At 47.7% G+C, this 22,344-nt stretch overlaps 1 protein-coding gene across 2 annotated transcripts in view; it reads left to right on the forward strand.

Annotated features, from left to right (window-relative positions):
- Nucleotides 1-22,344, forward strand: part of LOC142415033 (gamma-aminobutyric acid receptor subunit beta-4) — a 75,734-nt gene that overhangs the window by 49,178 nt on the left and 4,212 nt on the right. For both annotated transcript variants that reach the window (XM_075512976.1, XM_075512977.1), the window contains exons 4-6: nt 2,878-3,098; nt 16,215-16,297; nt 20,552-20,689. In XM_075512976.1, the coding sequence (XP_075369091.1) occupies nt 2,878-3,098; nt 16,215-16,297; nt 20,552-20,689 (442 nt within the window). The remainder of the gene's footprint in view (nt 1-2,877; nt 3,099-16,214; nt 16,298-20,551; nt 20,690-22,344) is intronic.

Here is a 22,344-nt window from a genome sequence, read left to right on the forward strand (position 1 = left end):
TGTCACTGGTTACTGGGAGGTTTGGGAAAGCCTTATATTAGCCCAATGACAGATGAAACCCTACAACAAAGGGATTGTCATTCAAGACTTGGAGGAAAATCAGGCTCGTTACTTCTGATTCCTGAACTTATGAACCGCTGTATGCATTGGCTCTATCTGGCCATTCTGCTTCTGCAGAACTATGTCACTCTTGCTTGTTATTTTATCTGCCTCTGAAAGGAAGGCTATGATTAAGATCTCATCAGCTCTGGAGCCTGGCCAGGTGGTAATGCTAGGGTGTCACACAGGTACTTCATAATTTCCTGACCAGACTATGGGGTATAAAGGGGAAGGCAAGCTCACTGCTTTCTCTCCTGAGTACTGGTCCCTCTCACTTGCTGTAGTGGGCCATATCAGTGCTTCCTCCAGGCCCCTGGTCTGTGCCCTGTCCTTTCCCAGGGGCCTGGAGGCAGAGCATCCTTTTCCCCCAAAGCGCAGTGCTGTGCCCATCAGTATGTCAGTGGCACTTGTCCTCCCAAGGAGAACCTACCTCTGTGGGGTGGACACTTGTCCTGCTCTTTTCCTTCTTCCCAGAAATCTTGCCCACTGTTCAACAATGTGATGGGGTATGGAGAGCAGGAGAATGAGAAGTGGAGGACAGGAATCAGCAGAGAGAGAGGCTGAGGGAAACCTCAGGCACTAGATGAACCATGATTATCAAGTGCTCCAGACTTCCGTGATGCTGCCCAAAGAAATCTATTGTGCCAAGAAGCCCAGGAAGATCAGAGAACAGAGCTTAGCCCAGGGCTGGGCTGACTGTTCTTCCCCAGAAAGATCTCTGCACCTGAAGAACATCATCAGCCTGATGGTTAGGGTTTGGGCTTTTATTTCTGCACCCTTCTGAGTTTGTTCCCATCGATCATGGAAAATGTGTTTAGAAGGTGTATCTCTTAGGTGCTAACGACTGTTCACTTTGTAAGCAGCTTGCCCTTTTTGACTTCTGGAGATCAGTGCTACCTCTAGTCTGCTGCTGCTTGAAGGCTGGCAGGAGCCTGCAATGACAGCAGGGTGGCCTGGTTAGGGGTGAGGTGTTGCAGGACTCTGTCAAGGATTAGGAAAATGCAGGTCAGTGAAGCAGCTTGCCAAGATGTGTGGGTGGAGTTCTCAAAGGGGGAGAATGGAAATGATGCCTCTGTAGCTGAGTTTCCCACAAGCAGGGGAAGAGTCTGTTACCAAGGAGGGTAAGAGGCTCCAGGAACTCAGGTGCTCTGCTCCTCTGTGCTCTCACTGCAATGCAGGTCCAACCACCCTGGGAGGGGTACCAGGGAGAACATTTTCCTTTGCAAGGTCTTGACCAAAATGAAAATGTTTGTGCACCTGAGAGATGGTCTGTGAGGCTTCTGAGGCAGGAGTTTACCAGTCCCTTAAAAAGCAAAGCAAAACAGTTTCTTGGCCAGAAAGCTGTCACTGTGTTTTTCTTCTTTTCAGTATAACACAGAGAGTGACAGATATAGCTTTTGTATCCAATCTACACCACAGATTTACTCTGTGACCTTTTGGATATGCATGTGGGTCTAGATTTCTGAATCATAGTTAGATACCCAAAGGCTGGCATACCAATAATGTGGGATTATTTGAGCTTGTTTTTAGAGGCGCTAATGAAACCTGGCTTCGAGTGAAGTCAGTAGGAGAAGACAGGCAGGCAGGATGCCCCTGTGCTCAGCCCAGATGTTAGTGCATGAGCAAGGTCCTCACCAGCCCCTTGCACAGAGCTGGAATTTGCCGAGCAGAAATGCCTGTCATGCAAGTCTGTGTGGTCAAGAGGATTCCTGTGGCACTGTAGGTATCTCCTTGGGAAGAGACAATGTGTTTCTGGCCCCACCTGTTCTAGATCATTTGCATGCATTTACAAAAATGCTTTTTATTTAAGGACTTGTGAAAAATCACTGACTTCTGTAAGGCCACTGTCAGCAAGACTTGTGCCTGCTTCCTAATCAACATCTTGTTATTTTAATGCTAGCTGGTTTACCCCAAAAAATCTTGGCTCCTAGCCTATTTTAAGACCTGTTGTGAGAATGTTTTCCTACAGCTGTGGGCCACCAAACAGCTCTCCCTGCCCCTCTGTAAAATTCTTGTCTTAGCAGCAGTTTTAAGTGTCAACTTTTTACTATTGAACAGGAGAAGAGCAGGAGATATGCATGGCATTGTGCTAGCTGGGGATGGTTAGGGAACTGCCCCTTTATCAGTGGATCATGCTCCATTGGTGACAGATTTCCTCCACATATGTCCCTTCCTGAGAATCGCAATGAACTCCCAACTTAGCTCATATAACAAGGCAAGTGCTAATAGCTTGTCACGGCTGGCCTGGGTTGACTTTGAAACCTTGGCCTCGAGGTGAGATTCTCCATGTGCCCTTGGGAATCTCCTGAGTTTCTGCTCAAAACAAAATTGGCTTTTACCAGCTGCGTGGTAACAAGCAGTGGCTGAGCATGACTGCATTGTGCCCGGACACCTTTACATGACTTTATTGGGAGATCAATCCTTGAAGTCTTTGGCATGGTGTACCTGCTGTTGGTTGACATCCTTTAGTGCTATCGTAGTCCTAACTACTACTAGTTTTGCATCCAGACTCTAAGCAGACTGTGACAACATGAGTGGGATGCACTTTTGTTTGATTGGAGACGTGTGATGTTGTTTTGTCCCCTACAAAGCTCAGGCTTCTTTGCATTTTCCCAGAACAAAGCACAGTCCCCCAAAACTAGTGGAGGTGCAGACACAAACATTTGGGTGCCAAGGAATTTGGAGACCCGCCAAAGGTCTCGGCAGTGGCAGCAGTGAATGGACTGAGTTACATCCCTACTCTGGAGCCAGGCTGACGTTTGCATGTTTCTCTCCCAGGACTACACCATCACCATGTACTTCCAGCAGAGCTGGCGGGACAAACGCCTGGCATATAATGACCTTCCTCTCAACCTGACCCTGGACAACCGGGTGGCTGACCAGTTGTGGCTGCCTGACACATATTTCCTGAATGACAAGAAGTCCTTTCTGCATGGGGTGACAGTGAAGAATCGCATGATTCGGCTCCATCCTGATGGGACTGTCCTGTATGGCCTGAGGTAAGTCTAAGTGGAATCTTTGTAGGTTGCAGTTGAGAATTACATCTCATCTAAACTTCCCCCATTTCCAAAGATATTCTGTTAAGGCAAGGACCCAAAAGACACTCAAGTGTTGCACAGCTTTAAGTTTCTCTTCTTTCTCCAAGCTGGAAATGGTTGTTTCCTTCAGGCCTCCGAAGTTTCCTGTCCTGCTATAGACAAATGTTGGAGATGGGAGTAGTCTGCTCTGAGTGTTTGAGTGTTTCAGGCCACTGTCATTCACGTTGCATAAAACTTTCATTTGAAACACTCATTTTCAGTTGCTTATAATTTTCTGCAAGTTTGGCCTATGGAGGTGAGACTTCATTACTCTTGTATCTAAGGCTGAATTTCTGTAGCATTTGAGTCAAATCACTTTAGTAATTTTTGAGTATGAGATAAGAGACATGTTTTTGTATTGTTAAAAAAATGTCTCTTTACCAGAGCAATTCTGAAGAATGAGGCTTGAAAGTTGATAACTAGTAGGGGAATGGTCCTCAATGAGGACACTTTTTGTGGTGTCTGGAATAAATTAACGCAGACAAGTCCACAGACTTTGAAAGTGCTGTACTTGTGTGCAGTGGAGGTGGCAAAGGTTGACCTTACTGTATTATCTGGATATGTGGAGATGCCAGGGTACGTAAGAAAGTTAAATGAAGGGGGCAGAGGGCTAAGAGGGGAGTTTGCAGTTACAGGCAAGAGTGCAGGTTTTGGATACTGTAGCTGAAATCTAGGCAACGATTTTCCCAACCCTGTATTTGTCTGCTTTGAGCTTTTCTCATAGTTTTTTTTTTCCTTTTCGACTACCAAAATTCACAGCTGGCTTTTTAGACCTGCCTCCACATTCACAAATGATTGCGACAGCAGCTTTGGGCTTACGTCCCAGCGCAGCAAAGGGGGAGGAAAGAACTTTCTTCTTCAAAGAGGGTACACCCACCCTTCCCATTTACAGTATCAGCTCTTCTGCTGCTTCGTGTTTTGTGGCAAAGTCTGACTTTGTATAGTTTTTTTTCCTCCTCTTTAAGTAGCAGGGGTGTTTTGGGGAGGGTAGGGCTGGATGTAGGCATAGCAAAGTAGGAGGCTGCCCAGGGCATCATCCTGCCAGGGCAGCAAGGTGGCTGTGCCCAGTGCTTTCCCTATGGCAGAGCCCTGGGAAGCCAAAAGAGCAGCAGTCACTGCTGGTGCTGAGGGACAGGCAGCGGTACATGGGGTGATGTATGTACTACTTTTTCCTTCCAATTAGTGGATGCCTCTTGCTCCAGGCCCAGAGACAGCAAAAGAAGCAACAAGCCCAACTGTGTGACTCTGTCCCAGTTCTGCCTCTCCCTTCCCAGGACAGGTACATCCACATCTCTACCTTGAGCCAGTGATGTTTGGCTGATACTGTCAGGGAGCCCTGAGCCAGCTTTACTGACCCACCAGAATGATTGCAACCTTCCCACAGCTGACTACCCCAAATTTCCTTATTGTGTTACAACAAGAGTGAAGGCTAGGCAAGAAGATGCTTTGACTTGGGATAGGTAGGAGCATAAATTCAGCCTGTTGGGAAGGAGGGGGCAAAGATTGCTGTTAAACTCAGGCTGCTCTTTGCTGCTGAGCCAGCCCACCTGAGCATAGAGCTGCCTCCCCCAGGCTGGTGGGAAATCTTTGCACACATCTGCGTAGCAAAAGAAGCAGAAATGCTAGTATATTTTTATCAGCTGCCATTTAGTCAGCTCAAATAATGAGCAGTGTGAACCTTGCAGCACAGGTCACAGGCAGTGGAAGTCCTTGGAGGGTTTGCACTTGAGCTGGCTTGGGCTGGGACACCGCGCAAGCACCTCCTGCACTGTCCCTTCCCTTCCCCTCCCGCAGGGCCCAGCAGTGCGGGGAAGGATGCTCAGCTCCTTTGCATGACCTGTGTAAATGGGTGAGATGAGGAAAATTGCATCCAGGCCAAAAGAAAGAAAATGACAGCTGTTTGCCCCTGTTATTTCCAGGGCCATAGTAGGAGCTGCCTGTGTTGTTTTAACTTTTGGCTGGTTTTCCTGGAAGCTGCTCTCTTGCCCCTGGAGAAAATGGCAATTGCAAAAATGAAGCACTGAGCAACTGTGGCTTCTGTTCCCGAACTGTACCTCAGGTCGGGATGGCTGGCTTTTACTATCCTGAAAGCACTGGAGATTTGGGGGACAAGCCAGGTGCCCTAAATGCTTGAAGTCTCTCTAGCTTTATTCATAGTGGTATGGGCAATGTTTTCTTTAGGGCTGCTTTCTGTACTGACTCCTGCACCTGTGATTTTGCTGACAAGAGAAGTGCTAGGTGCAGTTTTGCAGGTGCAAATAACTGTGATCCTATTCAAAAATACATAGCCATGTGCACAGCAGGTGTAAGCAGGTAAGAAAACAGTCATTGAATATTCACCTGTGTTCCCCTTATCTTTGTAAAAATGCACCCGTGCTTGTCCTGTAAACAGGAAGAAAAGTGGAGGTCCCCCCTGTGTTTTGAAGCCTGTTCTTGTCTTTTCCTGCATTTTTCAGAAGTATTCATAAAATGTAGTTGCCCTGAAGGAAGAAGGCCAAAGGAGGCAATTTCTGTTTCTTTTCCTTTCTTTGCCTGTTTATTTTTCCCCAAGCAAGATACCACAGCTCTGCTCCGTCTCCTGCTACCTTCTCACCAGTCACTTCCCCCTCCTTTGAGCTGATCCTGTAGCAAAGTGACTCAATCATGCTATTTGTGGCACAACAGTCATTTTGCTTTCCAGCAGTCTCTGATGTCAGAGACTGGGAAGGATGACACCCTGGCAGGCCCCTGCCTTCAGCCAGTGTTCAAGCGACCGGCGGGATCAGGCTCAAGTGCTGGATCAGACCCCAAGGTCCAAGTTAGCTTACATGGAATTCAATGGGTATTTTGTTTCTGACTTCAGTGAGAACAAGATCAGGCTTCAGATAACTTGCTTGCATGAGTAAATGAAGCCCTTTATTCCTCCGCTCCATTGTGAAAGTTTTGTGTCAGAAAAGCATATGCTTGTTTTTGGTAGAATTAGCAAATTAGTGGATGAAGGGAGTGCAGCAGATGTAATATAGCTACATCTTAGGAAAGCATTCAATACAAAAGCTTACTTCAAAATTAATTCACAGTGGGCTTGGATTAAAAGCTGGTTGCCAGGTCTCCAACAAAAGGAATGCATAAACAGCAGCGGGCTGCGCTGGGGCGGCAATGCTGGGCTGCTGCAGGGCTGGAGTCAGGACTGGTGTTCCCTACCCCCTTCTCCAATGAGTTAGCAGATGGCATAAATCCCAGAAGGCCAAATGGGGGCCTGGGGCCCAGATCCAGCCCAGAGGGTACTGTTATCTCTGCAGACATGAAGCAGGATGTGTGGTCTGCAGTGGGAGGATGCAAACTGGCAGAGCTGACAGGGTTTTTAGGAGGTGTAACCTGGCATGATGGTGCCTGAACTCACCTGGCCCCCAAACAGCTTGCAGGAATTAAAAGTTGCTGTGAAGCATAGGAGAGCTGGTCACCTGTGGCACGCATCAGGAAACTGCTAAAATTATGTGGAAAGTCTGCAACATGAAGGGAGGCTTAAAGGAGCTACCCACAAAGACATAACAATCAGCTCTTGGATAGTGGAGAGGGGCAGATAAAATAGTGAGGAAGAGCTGGATAGCACTGGCTGAATTCAATAGATTTTTCCTCCTAATGGCTTTTTGTCAGAAATTGCATTGGTTTCATCAAATTTTAAACAAAAAATTAGGGAGAAATTTTTCATTTAACAAAAAGCATTTCAGAGAATGTTGATGTTTCACTCCTAATTTTATGTAGAGAATTTTTCACTTATGTCAATATTGCCCTCACTATTTCAAGCTGCTTTACTACCACTATGGACGTTTGAGAGCAACACAGAGAATCATCAAAGGCTTTCTCTGGACCTCCAGAGACTGTCTAGTCCACTGCTGCCACAATATTCAATAAGCTTTACATTATCACACATACAAGCTATACGTTATGGTCTGAGATTATTTCTTTTTCTAGACTGTGTAGCATCCATTTTGTAGTGAAACAAGTTGAAACTTGTCAAATGCTGATGCCATCAGTATTTTGTTTTCTGTTTTCAGAGACCTAAAAATAGAAACAACTGTAACAATGCTGAAATTCTCATATGGTAATTTGAAATCATATTTGAAACCAGCTTTAAAACGTCCTTCAGGGAAATCTTGAAGCTATTTGATTTCATTCTAATTAGGGACAAAACCGGATTCTAGCAAAACAGGTGCTTTGAGGAGCCCAGACTGCATCCCTGAGCTCGCAGGGGGAGTGGGCGGGCTGGGATGCTGGGAAGCAGGCGTGAAGCCGGGTGGACAGCAAGCAAGATGTAATGCCTGGCTGGCGAGGAGCCCAGGCAATGTAAACTGAGCAACTGAAAAACTGCAGAGGAATTTGATGATGGAGACTAAATCCTGTGCAGAGAGAATGAGGGATCTCCTCCTGCGAAGGTGGTAGTGGTGGTGGGGAGCGTGTGCATGTGTTTTGTGGTTTTTTTATTCCTGTCCATGATAGTCACTGCAATGAGGTGTGTTTTAGAGATGAGGCAGTTTGGATGCAAGCACAGGTGCCAAGGCATAGTGGGGCTCTGAGCCCAGTGAGTGCTCTCCTGGGGAAGCAGACTCCTGCTATCCTCATCAGTGTAAATACCTGTTCAGTGCTTAAAGCAAGGGGGGAAGAATTGTCATACTTCGAACAACTCAAAATTTGCAGCTTTAAACTGAGAGAAGATGGGCATATCTGCTTTGGCAGCATGTAATTTCTGCTTTTCATGGGAGTAAGTTCCCACTGGTCAGCTGCTCCCTGCAAGGTAACAGCTCCTGGGGGACATCAGCCCTCACATTGCAGCAAGCTACTGCTGACCTGCTTGTGGACCAGACCTTGTTCCTGGGCAAGGCAGCAGATAGAGCACCACTTCCATCTCACCTTACATAGGGAAGTGACACAGGTTAACAGACGTATGTCAAGCGTCCCACGTGGTCACTCATCCAACACCAGGCACACTGGCAGACTGCCCCCATGCCACCCTGCTGTGCGATGCCTCCAGGGCTGCCCTGCCTGCTCCCCATGGCTGGGGCTCTGCTGGAGCTCATCTTGGGGACTTCTTCATAGCTCCCATCTCCAACCTGCCTCTTCATCAGGACCCATCCCTGTCTGTATTACATTCCCCAGGTCCCAGCCTGGGGTTATTGGGTTCTCCAGCTGGTAGAAAGGTTTCTCCTGCTCCTCTCTCACTTGAAGCCTGCTGTTTGCAGCCATGTCCTTGTTCTCTCCATGCACGTTACCTGATTTCCTGCGGAGAAGATGGCCTGATGGGTTAAGACAGAGGAGTTTTTTCTGTACTGAGACCACTGTGCAATTTTCTTCTTCCATCTCACAGGCCAGAAGGGAAGAAATCCGTGATTTTTGCTTCCCCTTCCCTCCCTGAGAGAGGTTTCTCTGGAAATGTGAGAGATGATTCAGGCTCTGCCCGCTCCCTCCGCAGGTTAAGCAAAGGCAATGGCAACAGAGATCTCTCCCTTTGGCAGCTTGGGTGCAAAGAGTTGGGCTTATGTCCATCCAGCTGGCCCCTTGGAGCTAGTCCTGCAGCCTTGTACTGCTCCTACCAAGGAGCTCTGCTTTGGGCCAGCTCCTTAGCACAAAGATGTGGGGGTGGGAGAAGAGTTTGTTAGGTGGGTGAGGGGAAATGAGAATTTAATTAGGAGCTCAGCTCCCCAGTTGAGGTTAAGGACAGATCCTCTTCTGCATTTTTGCCTCCTAGGGTTGGGATGAGGGACTTAGCTGGAAACACTGGAAGGAAGTTTAATAATATGGAATTTCAGAATGATCTTAGAAGCCATAGAAGAAATTGGAGCTCACCAAAACAGGATAAAGCAGCAAGCCAGAGCTCTTCTCCATCCTTGATGTTGCAAGAACAGAGGAAAGCATCATCAGGGCCTGGCTGGAGTTGCTGCCTGTGCTACATCTCCTATAAGTCTGACTTGTTTATTAGCAAAAATAGAGGTCAAGAAGTATCCACAAACAGCTGATTCCCACTGTCTCCTCACAGATCACTGAAACAGCTTGCATGCCCTGAATCCCTGTCTCACCCTGGCAGCACCTCTTAGTCTTCCTGCTTACGCTATCCAGCCACCAATCTGAGCCCATCCCCAGACCCTGTCTCTTCTTTGCCATATCCCACAGGTTTAAGTCATGGGTTACTGTTTCATTAATTCAGCTTCATCCCAGCCTGATGCTGTTGAAGGAAGAGGCCTCCTGCCCTGTTAAGTGTAGGTCACTGTTGTCTGAAGCAACTGTAACAAATGAATCTCTTTTTAAACATGTTCCACTTGGGTCTCTCTTGTCCCCCCAGTCTAGCTGACAACTTGCCAGATGTAGAGTGCCTTTGGAATAGAATAAAAAGGCAGAAAAGCAAAATCTTGCAGCCAAGGCAACTCTGGTTTGTACTCTCCCAGGGTGGAAAAACGGTTGATTTAGATGACTGGTACCCTGAGTACAAGTTTAGAAGAGTTTTTTTTTCTCCCCCATCTGAGTGCAGTGCACACTGTTATTTATCAAAAGATGCCTATGCAAGCACAGATGCTTTTCGAAACAGAGTGACCTTAGCAGGATTGTGCCAAGGCTTATGGAGTCAGTTTTAGACAAACAGACACAAGGGGAAAATATTCTATATCCTTGCCTTGCTCTTGGTTCTAACATGACCTCCAGGAGTTTGCAAAGATCAGGCTGTGTTAAAAGAATGGCAAAATTCACCACGGGTTTATAAATCCCTCCAGGCCCTTCGAAGTTTGTGCTCACTGCCAGGCAGAAGGTGACATTTGCCAGCATGTTTTTATGACTGACTTTGAGAATGTACAGAGTAAAAATTCAATTTTGTTTTTTTCCCATGTTCAGCAAAACAGCAATTTTGCCTCTCTCTCTACTCTTAGTCACCAGAATTCCCTTACGAGTCTAATTTGCCCCATGGGGTGAGCCTGCACGAGTCTGCGAAACCTGAGCTGGTTCCATCCGTTCTCCTTATAGCTGCAAAGTGCTGTGAGCTTTGGGAGTCTGTATCCTGGGGGAAAGGAGTATCTTCAGCTTCTCAGGAGATCTGAAATCAAAAAAGTTGCAACCAGGAACTTAGAAAAATGTTTATCTTTTGCTGTGAGAGGGTTTGTGTTAGTGCCTGCATAATGACACTTAATCCATACCTGCAAAATAGGGTAAGTGCCTGAACTGCTGGCTCTGTCTCTCCCTGAATTAGGAAGGCAATGGTGGGGGCATTTGTGTTATACTCCTCCTATTCTCATCCATACTGAATTTTAGGCAGCATTGTTTCGAAGCCAAAGGTATCAGGGAACATTCCTGGGCACTGGACATCAGTGGCCTGCATAGTCAATTTGTTTCGTGGTTTTGGTCTGTGTCCACGAACAGCCTCTTGGGCATTTCCCAGTTAGAACACAGCAGAGGCTGGTGACCATTCTCAATAAACATTTTGCATGCAGCCAGACCCTTTTTCTGGAGGGTAAGAATTTAAGTGTAGACAAAGTCTGTTCTGTACCAATCGACATTGGCCCCAGAAACCAGTGCCAGGCATGTTTAGTTTGCTGGTATAGACACAGTTATGATGCAGACAGTGCAGTAGTTTATTTTGTAAGGATGAGCTTAAGGGAAAAGGGACCACACTTGCTTTAGGAAGCCCTCAAACGTAATAGTCTTCCCCTCTGTCCCACCCAGTCCTCCTTAGAGAGTCTAGACCTACTCCTTTTGAAATCAGATGGTATTTCAGGGAAGTTATTTTTTGCCCCATACACTTGTAGCTGGTGAATTTGGTTCTCCCAAGACACAGGAGATGATCTAGAGGATGAATGGGTAGCTGAGGGCCTTCAGAGCTGAAGTTTGGTAGAGGGAGATCCGACTGGAGCAGGAGCTCAAAAGGCAGCTACCTTGGAGGTGGCCAGCAACAGGGTAAGGAGGAGACGGAAAGAAGACATTCAACCATGGCAAGTTTTAAAAGTAGGTTGGAGCTCTGTGCTGCTCCATGTCTGTGAATTTATATAATTCTAAATAAGAGAGAAGAAGCCATTAATAAGTAAACAGCAATGAGGAGGATCAGAGAGGGAATGAAAGGGCTAGTGGTGTTCATGTCAGAGAACTGAAATATTTGTGGAGGATGGATGGTTTATAGAAACTTGAGCATTCCCTTTTGAGCTGCAGCTGTGGTGGGACAGTCCTCTGCTGCTGCTGGGTTCAGCTTGCAGAGCAGACATTGGTGGAGGGACAGCAAGGTGTGGTCACATTACCCTTTCTGTGCCAGCATCTTCTTTGTCAATACAAGCTTCAGGTGGGCAGAGCTTTCCTCATTGTAACAAATAGAGACCTAGCACTCACCTTGTGTGACTTAGAGCTTTGTGGCTGTTTTTCTAGAGATGGTCTCTACCTCTCCTGGGGTTGAAGGATGCTCTCCAGAGCTACGTATCCATGCTACTTTGCCTTCTGCTTGGATCCACTGGGTGCTGGCAGAGAAGGGGGATCTCCATCAGCCCACAGCCTGCCAGAACTGCTCGACATCTCATGAATGCATATCCCTTTTTGCCTTTTTTTTTTTTTGCGATGTGCAGTGGTTTCTCCACAGCCCTGTCTCCCCCCAGATAAACTGTGTCCTCCTGCCAGCTGTGCAGCAGAGTAGCAGGGCGGTGAGGACTTGGCTGCTTGATAGCACGACTGCCTACAGACCTCAGGAGAAATGATTAGGGCAAGGGCATGAACATCTGTTTTGTGGGGAAGGAAGTGTAAAGGTTGTGACATGTGAGAGGGCTGACCCGGAGCCACACGGGGTGGGCAGAGATTGAGGGAGGAAAGGGGACCTGGAGACGGAGAGTGGTGGTGGTGGCCAGCCTCAGCGGCTGGAGGGAGCGGGACCGCTTCATTGAGCGCATCATGCAAAGCGCAGGCGAGCCTCTCCCCTCTGAGGGGCAGTGTCTCTGTGAATTGCCGTCAAAGCAGATGAAATTTCACACCACACAAATTTTTGAATTTAAAAGGGGAGGGAAGTGGGTAGAGAAGCGGGGGAGGGAGAAGACGCAGCCTGGCCGGGCGCCAGCACCTCTTGCTCATGCCACGGGGAAGGTGGCATCCTTCCCCGGCGTTCCCTCCGGCCTCCCTGCTCCCTGCTCCCTTTCACTTTGGTTGCATCTCCTGGAGGCGCAGCATGCTCTGTCTAGAGCCGTTTACAGGGCAACGGTTTGTTCTCTGTCTCCTCATCTCCTTTCTCACAGAGTATCCACTCCTCTGCTTTCTGTCTTTTAACCTCTTGTTCTTCTCCAGCTCTTCTTCCCCAGGCTGCTTTACCCCTTGCTTCCCCTGATCCCTCTCCTCTGTTCCCTTACCCCAGTCACTTCCTGTACTGCACTATCTGCTTTTCTGTTTCTCATCTCCACTTCTGCCTCCCCTATCAGTGCTTATGCCGTCATCACTCTTTGATCCTCTCATTTTTCTACCTCTTACTTTCCTTCCACCTTTATTGCATGTTAACCCTGTTGAGTCGCCCAGGAGCTCCTTAGTGTCAATCCCCCCCATCTATCTCTCCATCCAGTCCTCCCCATGCTGTCTTCTATGTGCCAAGCAAACACGTCTTCACACAACAGCTCTGAGCATATCAAGGTAATACATTAATACCCATCAAAGCATGAGGCAGAGAGGTTTGTCCTGTGGCCTTCTAGACCAGAGATGGCATGTGCTGTGACCCCACAAGGTGGCTGCAGTGCCTGAGTTTTGCTCCCATTCCCTTTTGGCTGTGAGAGGTAAGGGACTCTCATCCCTTTATGAGTCCCACCTGCCCATAGTACACAGCCACCAAAGGAGCTAGAGAAATCTCTTGTTGGCCTCTCTAGGAACAAGTGAATGTTGAGTCAGTCACAGAGGCCACAGGTGGACATTTCACCAACAGTGGCAGGTGCTGTATAAAGCAATGACAGGGTTGTGATGCTGTGGGTCACCCATGGACCTCAAGCAGGGTATGGCAAAAGGAAGTTGGTGTCCAGGATGCATTCTGAGATCTGTAGTCTAAAGAATTAAACACCCCCTTCTTCTCTGGGATACTACTTGCTTTATTCCAAGTAGGGCTGGTTTATCAGGGTTCAGGAAGCCCAGAGGCAGCACCTGAACTGAACCTCGTGCCCCAGGCCAGCTGCCCCTCACATCTTGTCATGCTGCAGAAGCCCCACATCCAGGTGGTCCTGTGGTGCTGGCGTCCCTGGGCTTGCCGGGCACGCCTCACTGTGGGTACAGCACTGCAGCTGAAATGCTCTGGATGAGCAGGTAGCTACAGCCTAGCCCAGCTGCGTGCGGCTGTGATACCTCTGCTCTGAAAACAGAACAAACCCTTCAGCCTACATGGTCCCAATTCTCATCTGCCCAAGCAGTGTTACATGGGCAGATCACCAGGAGTTTGGGACCTGCAGCCAACTGGCGTATCTCTGGAGGATGCTGAACTATACGGTGTGGATGCACCCACCGTTTAATCAGAAGGAAAGAGAAATTACCTGACTTTTGAGGACAGATGCCCTCTTAATCTTGTTTTTCTCCTTTCTGTCCTACCTGTCCTGAGGTGCTGCTCTTTTTGAATCAACAGGGCTAAATTCTGCCCTGATGTAAATCTCTGCTGATATAAATTGGTGTGATCTTGCAAAAATCATTGGAGTGGCTCTGGATTTATGCCGGCTGTTAGTGTGAGCAGGATTTGGCGCATGGAGTGTGGTAGCCATAGCTCACTGTGTCGTGCTCTGCATTTCCAGCCAGCACTGCAGGTGACAGGCAAATGCTGTTGAGAGGCGAGAGGGTCCCTCTCAAACGAGAAAAGGCTTCCCCTGGATGTCCTTTGTGTGGCCAAGTTAGCCAGCCAGGCTGCAATTTTAGGATGGACACTGTGGAAAGGTTTTAGCCCACAGGGTCCCACAAATGGGGTGGAAAATTTTCATTTAATACGTTTTTGCATCTCACACTTTAGGGAAAACAGGAGAACGCATTTGTAACTGCTATTTCCCACGGGTGCAGTATAATATATACAGTATATGCCATGTGCAGCATAGGGGGATGAGTCATACCCATTCGTGACTCTTTGGTCTCAGTGCCTGGCTAGGATGGACGCTGCACCTGCCACTTTGGGCTTTCCTGGCAAGGTGCAGCTCCCTCCAGGTGTGCTTTGGATCTGCTCCTCCACTGTGGTCTCCTGTGCCCAGCTACCCTTGTCCAGGAGGATTAGGGTGGGAGAGACATTATGTTTCCAGCAGCCCTCCTAGAGATGCCGAACTGGGAGGCTGTAAAAGCAATACACGCAATCCCAAAGCCATGGTGATAATTTTTAAGTGGCTCCTGTCCTGTTATAATTCTCCCTCTCTGAGCTTTCTCCTCCACCCCAACTGCACTACAGACAAAAGGGTTAAGAGCTCACTTGGGCCCCCTGCTCGGAGAGAGGGCAGTTGCAATGTTGTATCTAGACCCAGTGAGGATATATATAAATTCCCTCCGTCTCTTCAGATCTATTTATAGCACGGCAGGCAGTGGCAAAGGCTCTCCTCAAGGCTTCATCTCCTACAAACAGTCTTCACAGACAGCAGAGAGATAAATTTAGCACACGAGATTTCTTAAAGAGCCAGCAGCTCTGTGGTGCCGCTCGCCTGCCCTGCTACAGCCCCCACCCTGATACCCCCACTGGGGCAGCTCTCTCCTGCAAGTGCTTACCCCCTCCCTCTCCCCCCCTTTCCAATTTTCTGTCCATCTTCACCCATTCTCTCCCCCTTTCTGGTCTCTTTTTCTTTCATTGATGTTTTTTCTCTTTTTTCCTTGTTTTTTTGCTGGTTTGCCATCTCATCCTCTCTGCTTTCTTATTTTTCTTTTTTTCCTCTCTTTTCTCCCTCTCCCAGGCCACAGGGCTCAGAAGATAAAGCTTTCTTGTTAACAGTTCACTGGTTATGCCTACATAGTAAAAAATGTGTAGCTTGATTAATGCCTTCCAGATGGTTAATTGAAAAAAGAGGGGGGGAATGCACCAATCTCTCCCCCCTCTTCAGCACTCTGCACGCATACATCGCACAGGAAGAAAACTGCATTAAAGGGTGAGGGGAGCAATATATTTGAGAAATAGGGGCAGCCTGTAAACTCCAGGGCAGCGTTGCCAGGCTGGTGATTAACTGTTGATTTCCTCTGTCCCTGCTTTGTGCCGTCTTCCCTCATCTATCCCACCCCAAAATTCCCCATCCCAGAGAGTGATGCTCCTTCATGTGCAACATGTAACACACACAAACCCTCCTCGCACCCTCATGTGAACCCCACTGTGGGTACTGTGCCACTCTGCCCTCACCCTGTGCTCTGACACCCCCGAAACAACACCTACCCTCATTCTCTCCTGATATTTCTCTTTCAGGGGGATGCACACACACACTCATGTGTCTTTCATTAATCTTGATCATGCAGTTGTTTGCGCAAGAGTGACTGTTACCAGAGCCATGAGCCCACAGGAGTGGAAGGGCCCCATCGGTGGGGTCTGGGCTTTTGGATTTGGCAATACCAGTGGGTGCAATGGAGGGGGCATGGGTGGGTTGGCAGCTGCAAGTAGGGCCATTGGGGCAACTCGGGAGGAAAGGGGGGTGATAATGTCATCAGCTATTCTTCTCCGTAGGTCATTGCTGGGCAATTTAATCAATGCATCTTCTGTTTTACAGACACGTGTCGGCTGTCTCCCTCTTACAAACTGACATGCCCCTCCTTTTCTCCCCCTGCTGTAGCTCTGCCTGCTCCCGGTTTCTTTGTCTCTCAAGGGAGAGACAGAGGAGGAACACAAATCCCTCCCCACTCTGTTAACAGAGATACTGCCTTGCTGACGTGAGTCATGAAGGGTTTAAGCCGTGCGGTTGAGGGTGAGCCGCATCCAGCTTCCCGCCCCGCACTCCTCCCACCACGGATCTCCCTGGTTTCCAGGGAAACAGCGGCCCCAAATGCTGCCTGACTTTCACATCTGCCTTTCATTTCTCCTTTTTTTTTTTTTCTGTAAGAAAAAAACATACGACTGATTTTTTTTCTCCCTTCCCCTTTCAGGATCACCACCACAGCCGCTTGCATGATGGATCTGCGGAGGTACCCCCTGGACCAGCAGAACTGCACGCTGGAGATCGAGAGCTGTGCGTATGCCGCGCGCCCGCTCTCCGCTGCGCTGTGCCACCCAATGCCACCTGCCCCAGCCGCAGCTTCCCGCTCATGGGATGCCTCCCAGGGCCACCCCTCCTGGAGGGTGCTCCCTGGGGCAGGAGCAGGCTCCCTCATCCAAAGTCCATCCTGAGGGGACCTCGTGGGTGAAATGCCCACGAAAATGGAGCTCTAGCAGCAGGCTAGGCATTAAAATCACTTTCACCCTAGGAAGGGTGGTGGAAGCCTCCCTTAGCCCTAAGAAAACCCTAGGAGCTTGCCCTCACTCGTGGCTGGCGCCAGTCTGCACGGGAGGTGGGACCCGAGCTCTCCCACAGTCTCTCCCTGCCTGGATCTTCCCTAGACTTCTATGGAAAGCCTCCCCTGACCATGCTGGCAGAGGAGGTCCGGCTCTCCCTCATAAAAATGCACTGCAGTATCCCTGCAGGAGCAGTCCAGAGCAGCAGATCTCACTGTAATGATGATGCAGCTTCAGTGGTGATTATCAGAGAATTGCTTTTTTCATAAAAGAGATCCCACAGCATCCATAGTTGGAAGGTGCCATGCCGCCTTTCCCAGCCCTGCCTGCGCCTGGGAGCCCCCTTCTCACTCACTGCTCGGGTTGCTCGGGATGCGCAGCCATCACAGCACTTGGCGTGGTGGGTAATGGGATGTAAATTAGGTCCTGCTGGAGACACTAATGACATGTCATTTCTGGCACTCCTTAGCATTTTGAGAATAGTTTACGGTACAACCAAGAAAACAGAAGGCAGAGAATTACCCACAGTTCCCCATGTTGCAATTTTGTTCTTAATGGCACATGTCAAACCAATTTGTTAGTTGAAGCTACGTTTCCTTACAGTATTTCTAAGATCCACACAGAGATGAAGAGATTCAATCATTTCCTTCCTCGGAGCTTTTGTCTTTCAAACACTTGCACATTTGAAATCTGCAGGGCTCCATTTTGTTTGCTTCCAAGTCCACACAACTCTGGAATAACAGTCCTTTCATGGCTGGCTTACAAAACAAAGTATATAAAAAACCCCTTAAAACAAACCACCAAAATAGCCCTTTTGTGGTGTAGAGGTGCAGGGTTTGTAAAGCAGCAGCGGGCAGCTGGGGTATCCTTCCCCACAGCAGCTCGGGGCACTTACCTGCAGGAGATAGGCCAGTGCTGGCACTGCCTATTGATCCCATCCCTCCATCCTGAAAACAGCCCTCACCATGCATACCACTGCCTAGCTGTGTGCCAGGATTCAACAAAAACCTGATGAGGCAGGCAGCAAACAAACTGTTAATCTGACATTTTAAGACATTGTATCAATACTTTATGATATTTCATGTTGAAATGACTTGTCTTTGTGAAAATTCTTTTACTTTTTAAAAGTAAAATGGAAATTTGGGTTTCTTTTTGAAGGTAGAAATCAAAGTGAAGCATTTATTTTTAGACTGAACAACCTTTCCCTTTAGAATCCCTTTAAAAAATGGCTTCCCAAAAAGCATGTTTGATTTCATATTGTATAATGCCATAATAAAAAAAAAATATAAAAATTGGTACCCAATACGAGCAGGTCAAAGAATAAATGGAATAGAGCCAGTTAACTGCAAGATCTCCTAAAATTAGTTACTGTAATTTGACATTTACGTTGCTGATCAGGAAGTAAATTTGAAGTCACTGCTGTTAAATTTGTGTATGATGAAGATAGCAGTCTGCGTGGCTTACTCGCTGCACATTTGAATACCTCCCAATTTGAATACCTCCAGAATGCATTTGAATACAGCTAAATGTGGAGGTCTGTGCCTGGGTGCGGGAGTGCAGGCAAGGCTGCCAGACTGAGGGACTCGTACCCACACAGGTATCGACCAGGGGAAATGATGAAGGGATGGCAGCCCCGAGCACTGCTGCTGGAGGTTTCGTAGCAGGGCTCTGACAGAAAGGGCTGGAGCGAGCCTTGGTTATATAAACCAGGGGAGCCATGAGTCAGAGCAGGGAATCGATTGGCCTCTGAATATGTCGCTGGTGAGATGAGGAAAGGGACTCTGTCTATATTTGGTTTCCAAAATTTAGAAAGGAAGTTGAGAAATCAGAAGAGGTTAGGAAAAGATGCTAAAAAGCGGTTCAAGGGCTAGAGCAGATGTTTTGCAGTAAGAAACCTAAATAGCTCATTCTGGTTTGTTTACTGCAAAGGAGGTGGAGAGGTGATTTGTTTACAGGCTGGGTGCACCTCTGCAGAGGGGGAGCGCTGAGTGGAAAGGGCTTGGTAACCTCCTCAGAAAATTCAGAACAGCAACCAGAGTCTGAAAGTCTGAGCCAGATGAATTCAAATGTAAAATTGCACACAATGTTTTTACCTGAGAGAGTGTTTGAGCCGCTGGAATCAGCCACCGTGAGGAGTGGGGAACTTGGCTGTTTCTTGCTGCTTTCCACACTTGGTCTCAGTGCTCTGGGAGAGATGCTGCAGCCAGATGCAAATACCAGTTCCTGCGCACAAAGCTGGGGTACTTGAGTCAGTGCAACAGCCTGTAACACCCCAGTGTCTGCAGCAGATGAGATGATAACCTAAGGGTCCTGACTCTCTGTGGGCTCATGGGTGTGAGTGCTTTTCCACTTACTGCAATGGGAGCAGGAGCATGCCATGGGGGAGGAGGTGGAGCCCTGGCTTAGGTGATTTACACCAGAAGCAGATCTGGCATGGCATTTGGAAGATTGTTATTATTTTTTAGCACCCGTGAATAAAAGCAGTAATGACTGAGAGTGCAGGATGTGGGCTTGGAGACTACACAGTCATCAAATAATTCGGTTTGGGAAGAGACCTCAGAGTGTCTCCAGTCCAGTCCCCAGCTCAAAGCAGGGTCAGCTATGAGATCAGACCAGGTTCCTCAGCTCTTTGTCCACTTGGGAGATGCAGGATGACACCATCCTCAAAGGTTCAGCTCTTATCTGGGGTAACCCTTGGCCCCTAAGGCTAGGTAGAAGAACTTCTCCTCCATGTTACATTCAACAGCTCTTCATTCCCCTGGTCCCACTAATACCCTGGTGCTGGATTGGGTGGCAGCTCTCCCTGGTGGATGTTAGCCTTGCTGAGTATTGCTAGCCAACTGCCTCTGCTGCAAGGGGTTGTGGACAAGGCAAGCTGTTGTGCTGCAGTGCAGGTTGTGAATAAAAGCTGTCTGTGGGCACAGTTGAAGTTCACGCTCTAAAAGAAGCCTTGCACCATGCTGTACCAAAGCCTGTACACAGAGGTGCTCCCATGCAGCTCTGCACTTCGCTTAAAATAAGAGGACACCCCTTGTGTAGCAACAGCCACAGTGCTTCAAAACGCAGTTTGCCACAAGTGGTGTTAATTTTCAAGTGGAGATGAATCCTTGCCCACAAGGGCAGCGGGCAGGGCTGTGAACATCACACCTATGGGAGGGGAGCTGTATGGTTTTGTCCCCAGGCCCTCATTCCCCATGAGTCCAGCGCATCGGGGGAGTCTTTGGCTTTGGGCTTCTCAGCACTTCCAGCCTGTGCAGCCCTGTCTGGCATGTACAGTTTGGGGTTAAGAGGCTGTACCCTTGGCTGAGTTAACAAATCCATTACCCTGAAACATAAGGGTTGACTATTTGCTACCAGCTTGACCCCCCCCTCCTCTCTTCTCCCATTACTGCTCTTTTCAGCCGGCACTTGGTAAAAGCAGCCCCCAGTCTCAGAGATGCTGTCCACTTCCCAGCTCTGAATTTTGACTGAGAGTACTTAGAACAGGGAGAGGCTCTGGTGCTCAAATGTCTTTTCAACTGCTGTTGTAAATCTTTTTCTCTCTGGGAATTTTTAATACTTAGATGCTCTGTTTACCTAGTCCCCACCAGAATGTATTGTGTGGTCTCCCCCTTCTGGTAAAAGGAGGCAGGTTTTGAAAAGCAAAATGCCGTGTTTGGCGCATTTGACAGAGGCTTCTGATGTACAAGTCCCTGTCATGTCAGCCATGGAGATTATGTAGCGCAAGTCAAGCTTGATGGACCACTTCTCACCTTTTTCTCCTGAATTCTAGCGAGAAGTGGGTGTTCTGACCAATTTTTTCCTCTTCTCCTGGGGACTGTACTGCCAAGCTCAGCTGAAGAAGAAAAGTACATCAGCAGGGAGGGGCTATGCTTGCTATCTGATGGTGTGGGCTTGCCTTTGGATCCTCTTCCAGATCACCTTAGTGAAAATGGGGGTGTCATCTTGCTTGTCAGCTTAGTTCTCTCTCTGTGCTTCTTCATCTCTGCAGATGGTTACACAGTTGATGACATTGTCTTCTTCTGGCAAGGAAATGATTCTGCTGTCACGGGGATGGAGGTGCTAGAACTGCCCCAGTTCACCATTATTGAGCAGAGGCTTGTCAGCAGGGAAGTGGTCTTCACCACCGGTGAGTCTCTGCAGAAGGGATGCAATGGAATATGCAAACCTCCTGCCATTCAACGTCAATGTGGTTGTTCCTCTGATTCAGATGCTGAGGCACTAACTTAGGATCTAGGCTTCAACTTAGGGTCCTGTTCCTTTGAAAAGAGGCACCTTCTGTGCTCACCAAGTTCGCTTTTTTTTTGGCTGCTTCTCTTCAGAGACTTATGGGATCATTTTTTTGCTACAGTTGTTTTCATTTTTGCATTTTTTGCTGCAGTTCTTGACATGTAGTCAAAACACCAACTGACCTCAAAACAGAACTTCTTTAGAAGGTTCTCAGCCTTTACTTTATTTTTATGTGGTTTGCAACTGGCTCTCAAAGCTAATGTAGGTGCAATAGTAAGCAGAAGAATATATCAGTTGAAAAGCAAGTGGTCTATGAAATGACGCAAACCCATCTGTACACAGCAATAAAAAGATCTGGAGAGAATACCTTGGACAATTCAGATACTGCCAGTTGGAAAGTTGGAGGGGTTTGGATTTTGGTTGCTGTCTTCACTTTGATCTGGCAAGGAGTTCACTGCCAAAACAGCGTGCCACACACCTGTTATATAGGACAATTTTTGAAATGCAATGAAATCACAGCCTGAGTCTGTCAGTGGTGGTGGCAGATGGTGATGTTGTTACAGTAGTGCCTTGGGGGCATGCTGGGAGCAGGGTCCCATTACAGTGGTAATCTAGGGACCCACAACAAGAGGCAATATTCCTCCGTAAGAAGTTTACAGTCTAAATAGGTAAGACCTTCAGAAAAAGACTGGTGAAATACTGTGTTCAAGCTACGCAAATGGCACATAATGGTGAGAGAACATAACCTCCTTTTTCCCAGTCTACCTCCTCGATCATTAAAGACTGTTGTTCTCTTGTTACTTTAGCTGCCAACCCACAATTACACCCATATTTCAGGCTGCTGTGTTGCCTAAGCGATGGAGGTGGGAAGAAGGAATGACTTGGACTTTGTTTCACAGCAATGAGAGAGGCCCTGCTTTGTCCCTGTCAAAATGACCCTGCTCCAGTGGAAGGACTGTAAAAGTACTTATTGTTGTCACTATCCCCATTAGGTTTGCTAAAAGACTAGGACGAAGTTGCAACAACTTGGAAAAAAAAAGACCTACAGATTAACTAACAGTACTCTATTTGCATATGAATTTGCCCAGTCTGACCATAACCCATTTTTAGAACAGCATGGGAAAAATATGATTCAGATCTTCATTGCTGTTTGGTGGAAAAACTAGCACATGAAACATTGGAAAATCATCTCACTGCATCCAGATATAGGGTTAAAGTCTCCTGTGTAAGCCCGTATCAAATTGGCATGTACCATAATAGCAATTTCAGCACTGAATAGACATTCTCCCATGATGTCTGATATGATAACGTAACTTATGTAGAGTTTTCTTTCTTCTTAATATTTTGAGCCAACTGAGCAGACTCTGAAGAGTCCCCTTCCAAAAACTGATGAGTCTGGAAAACCAAATGAAGAAAAATAGAGAGATTTCTCATTATCCCTGCCTCTTGAGAACATTTTCCAAATAAAATTTCAATTCCTAACCTAAGCTCTTACCGTAAATACAGCCTTGCCCTCCTGTCAAACAGCATCTCCCTTTAATATCTCATTGACAG

The sequence above is a fragment of the Mycteria americana genome, chromosome 10 (assembly GCF_035582795.1).
Source record: "Mycteria americana isolate JAX WOST 10 ecotype Jacksonville Zoo and Gardens chromosome 10, USCA_MyAme_1.0, whole genome shotgun sequence".
Lineage (NCBI taxonomy): Eukaryota > Metazoa > Chordata > Aves > Ciconiiformes > Ciconiidae > Mycteria > Mycteria americana.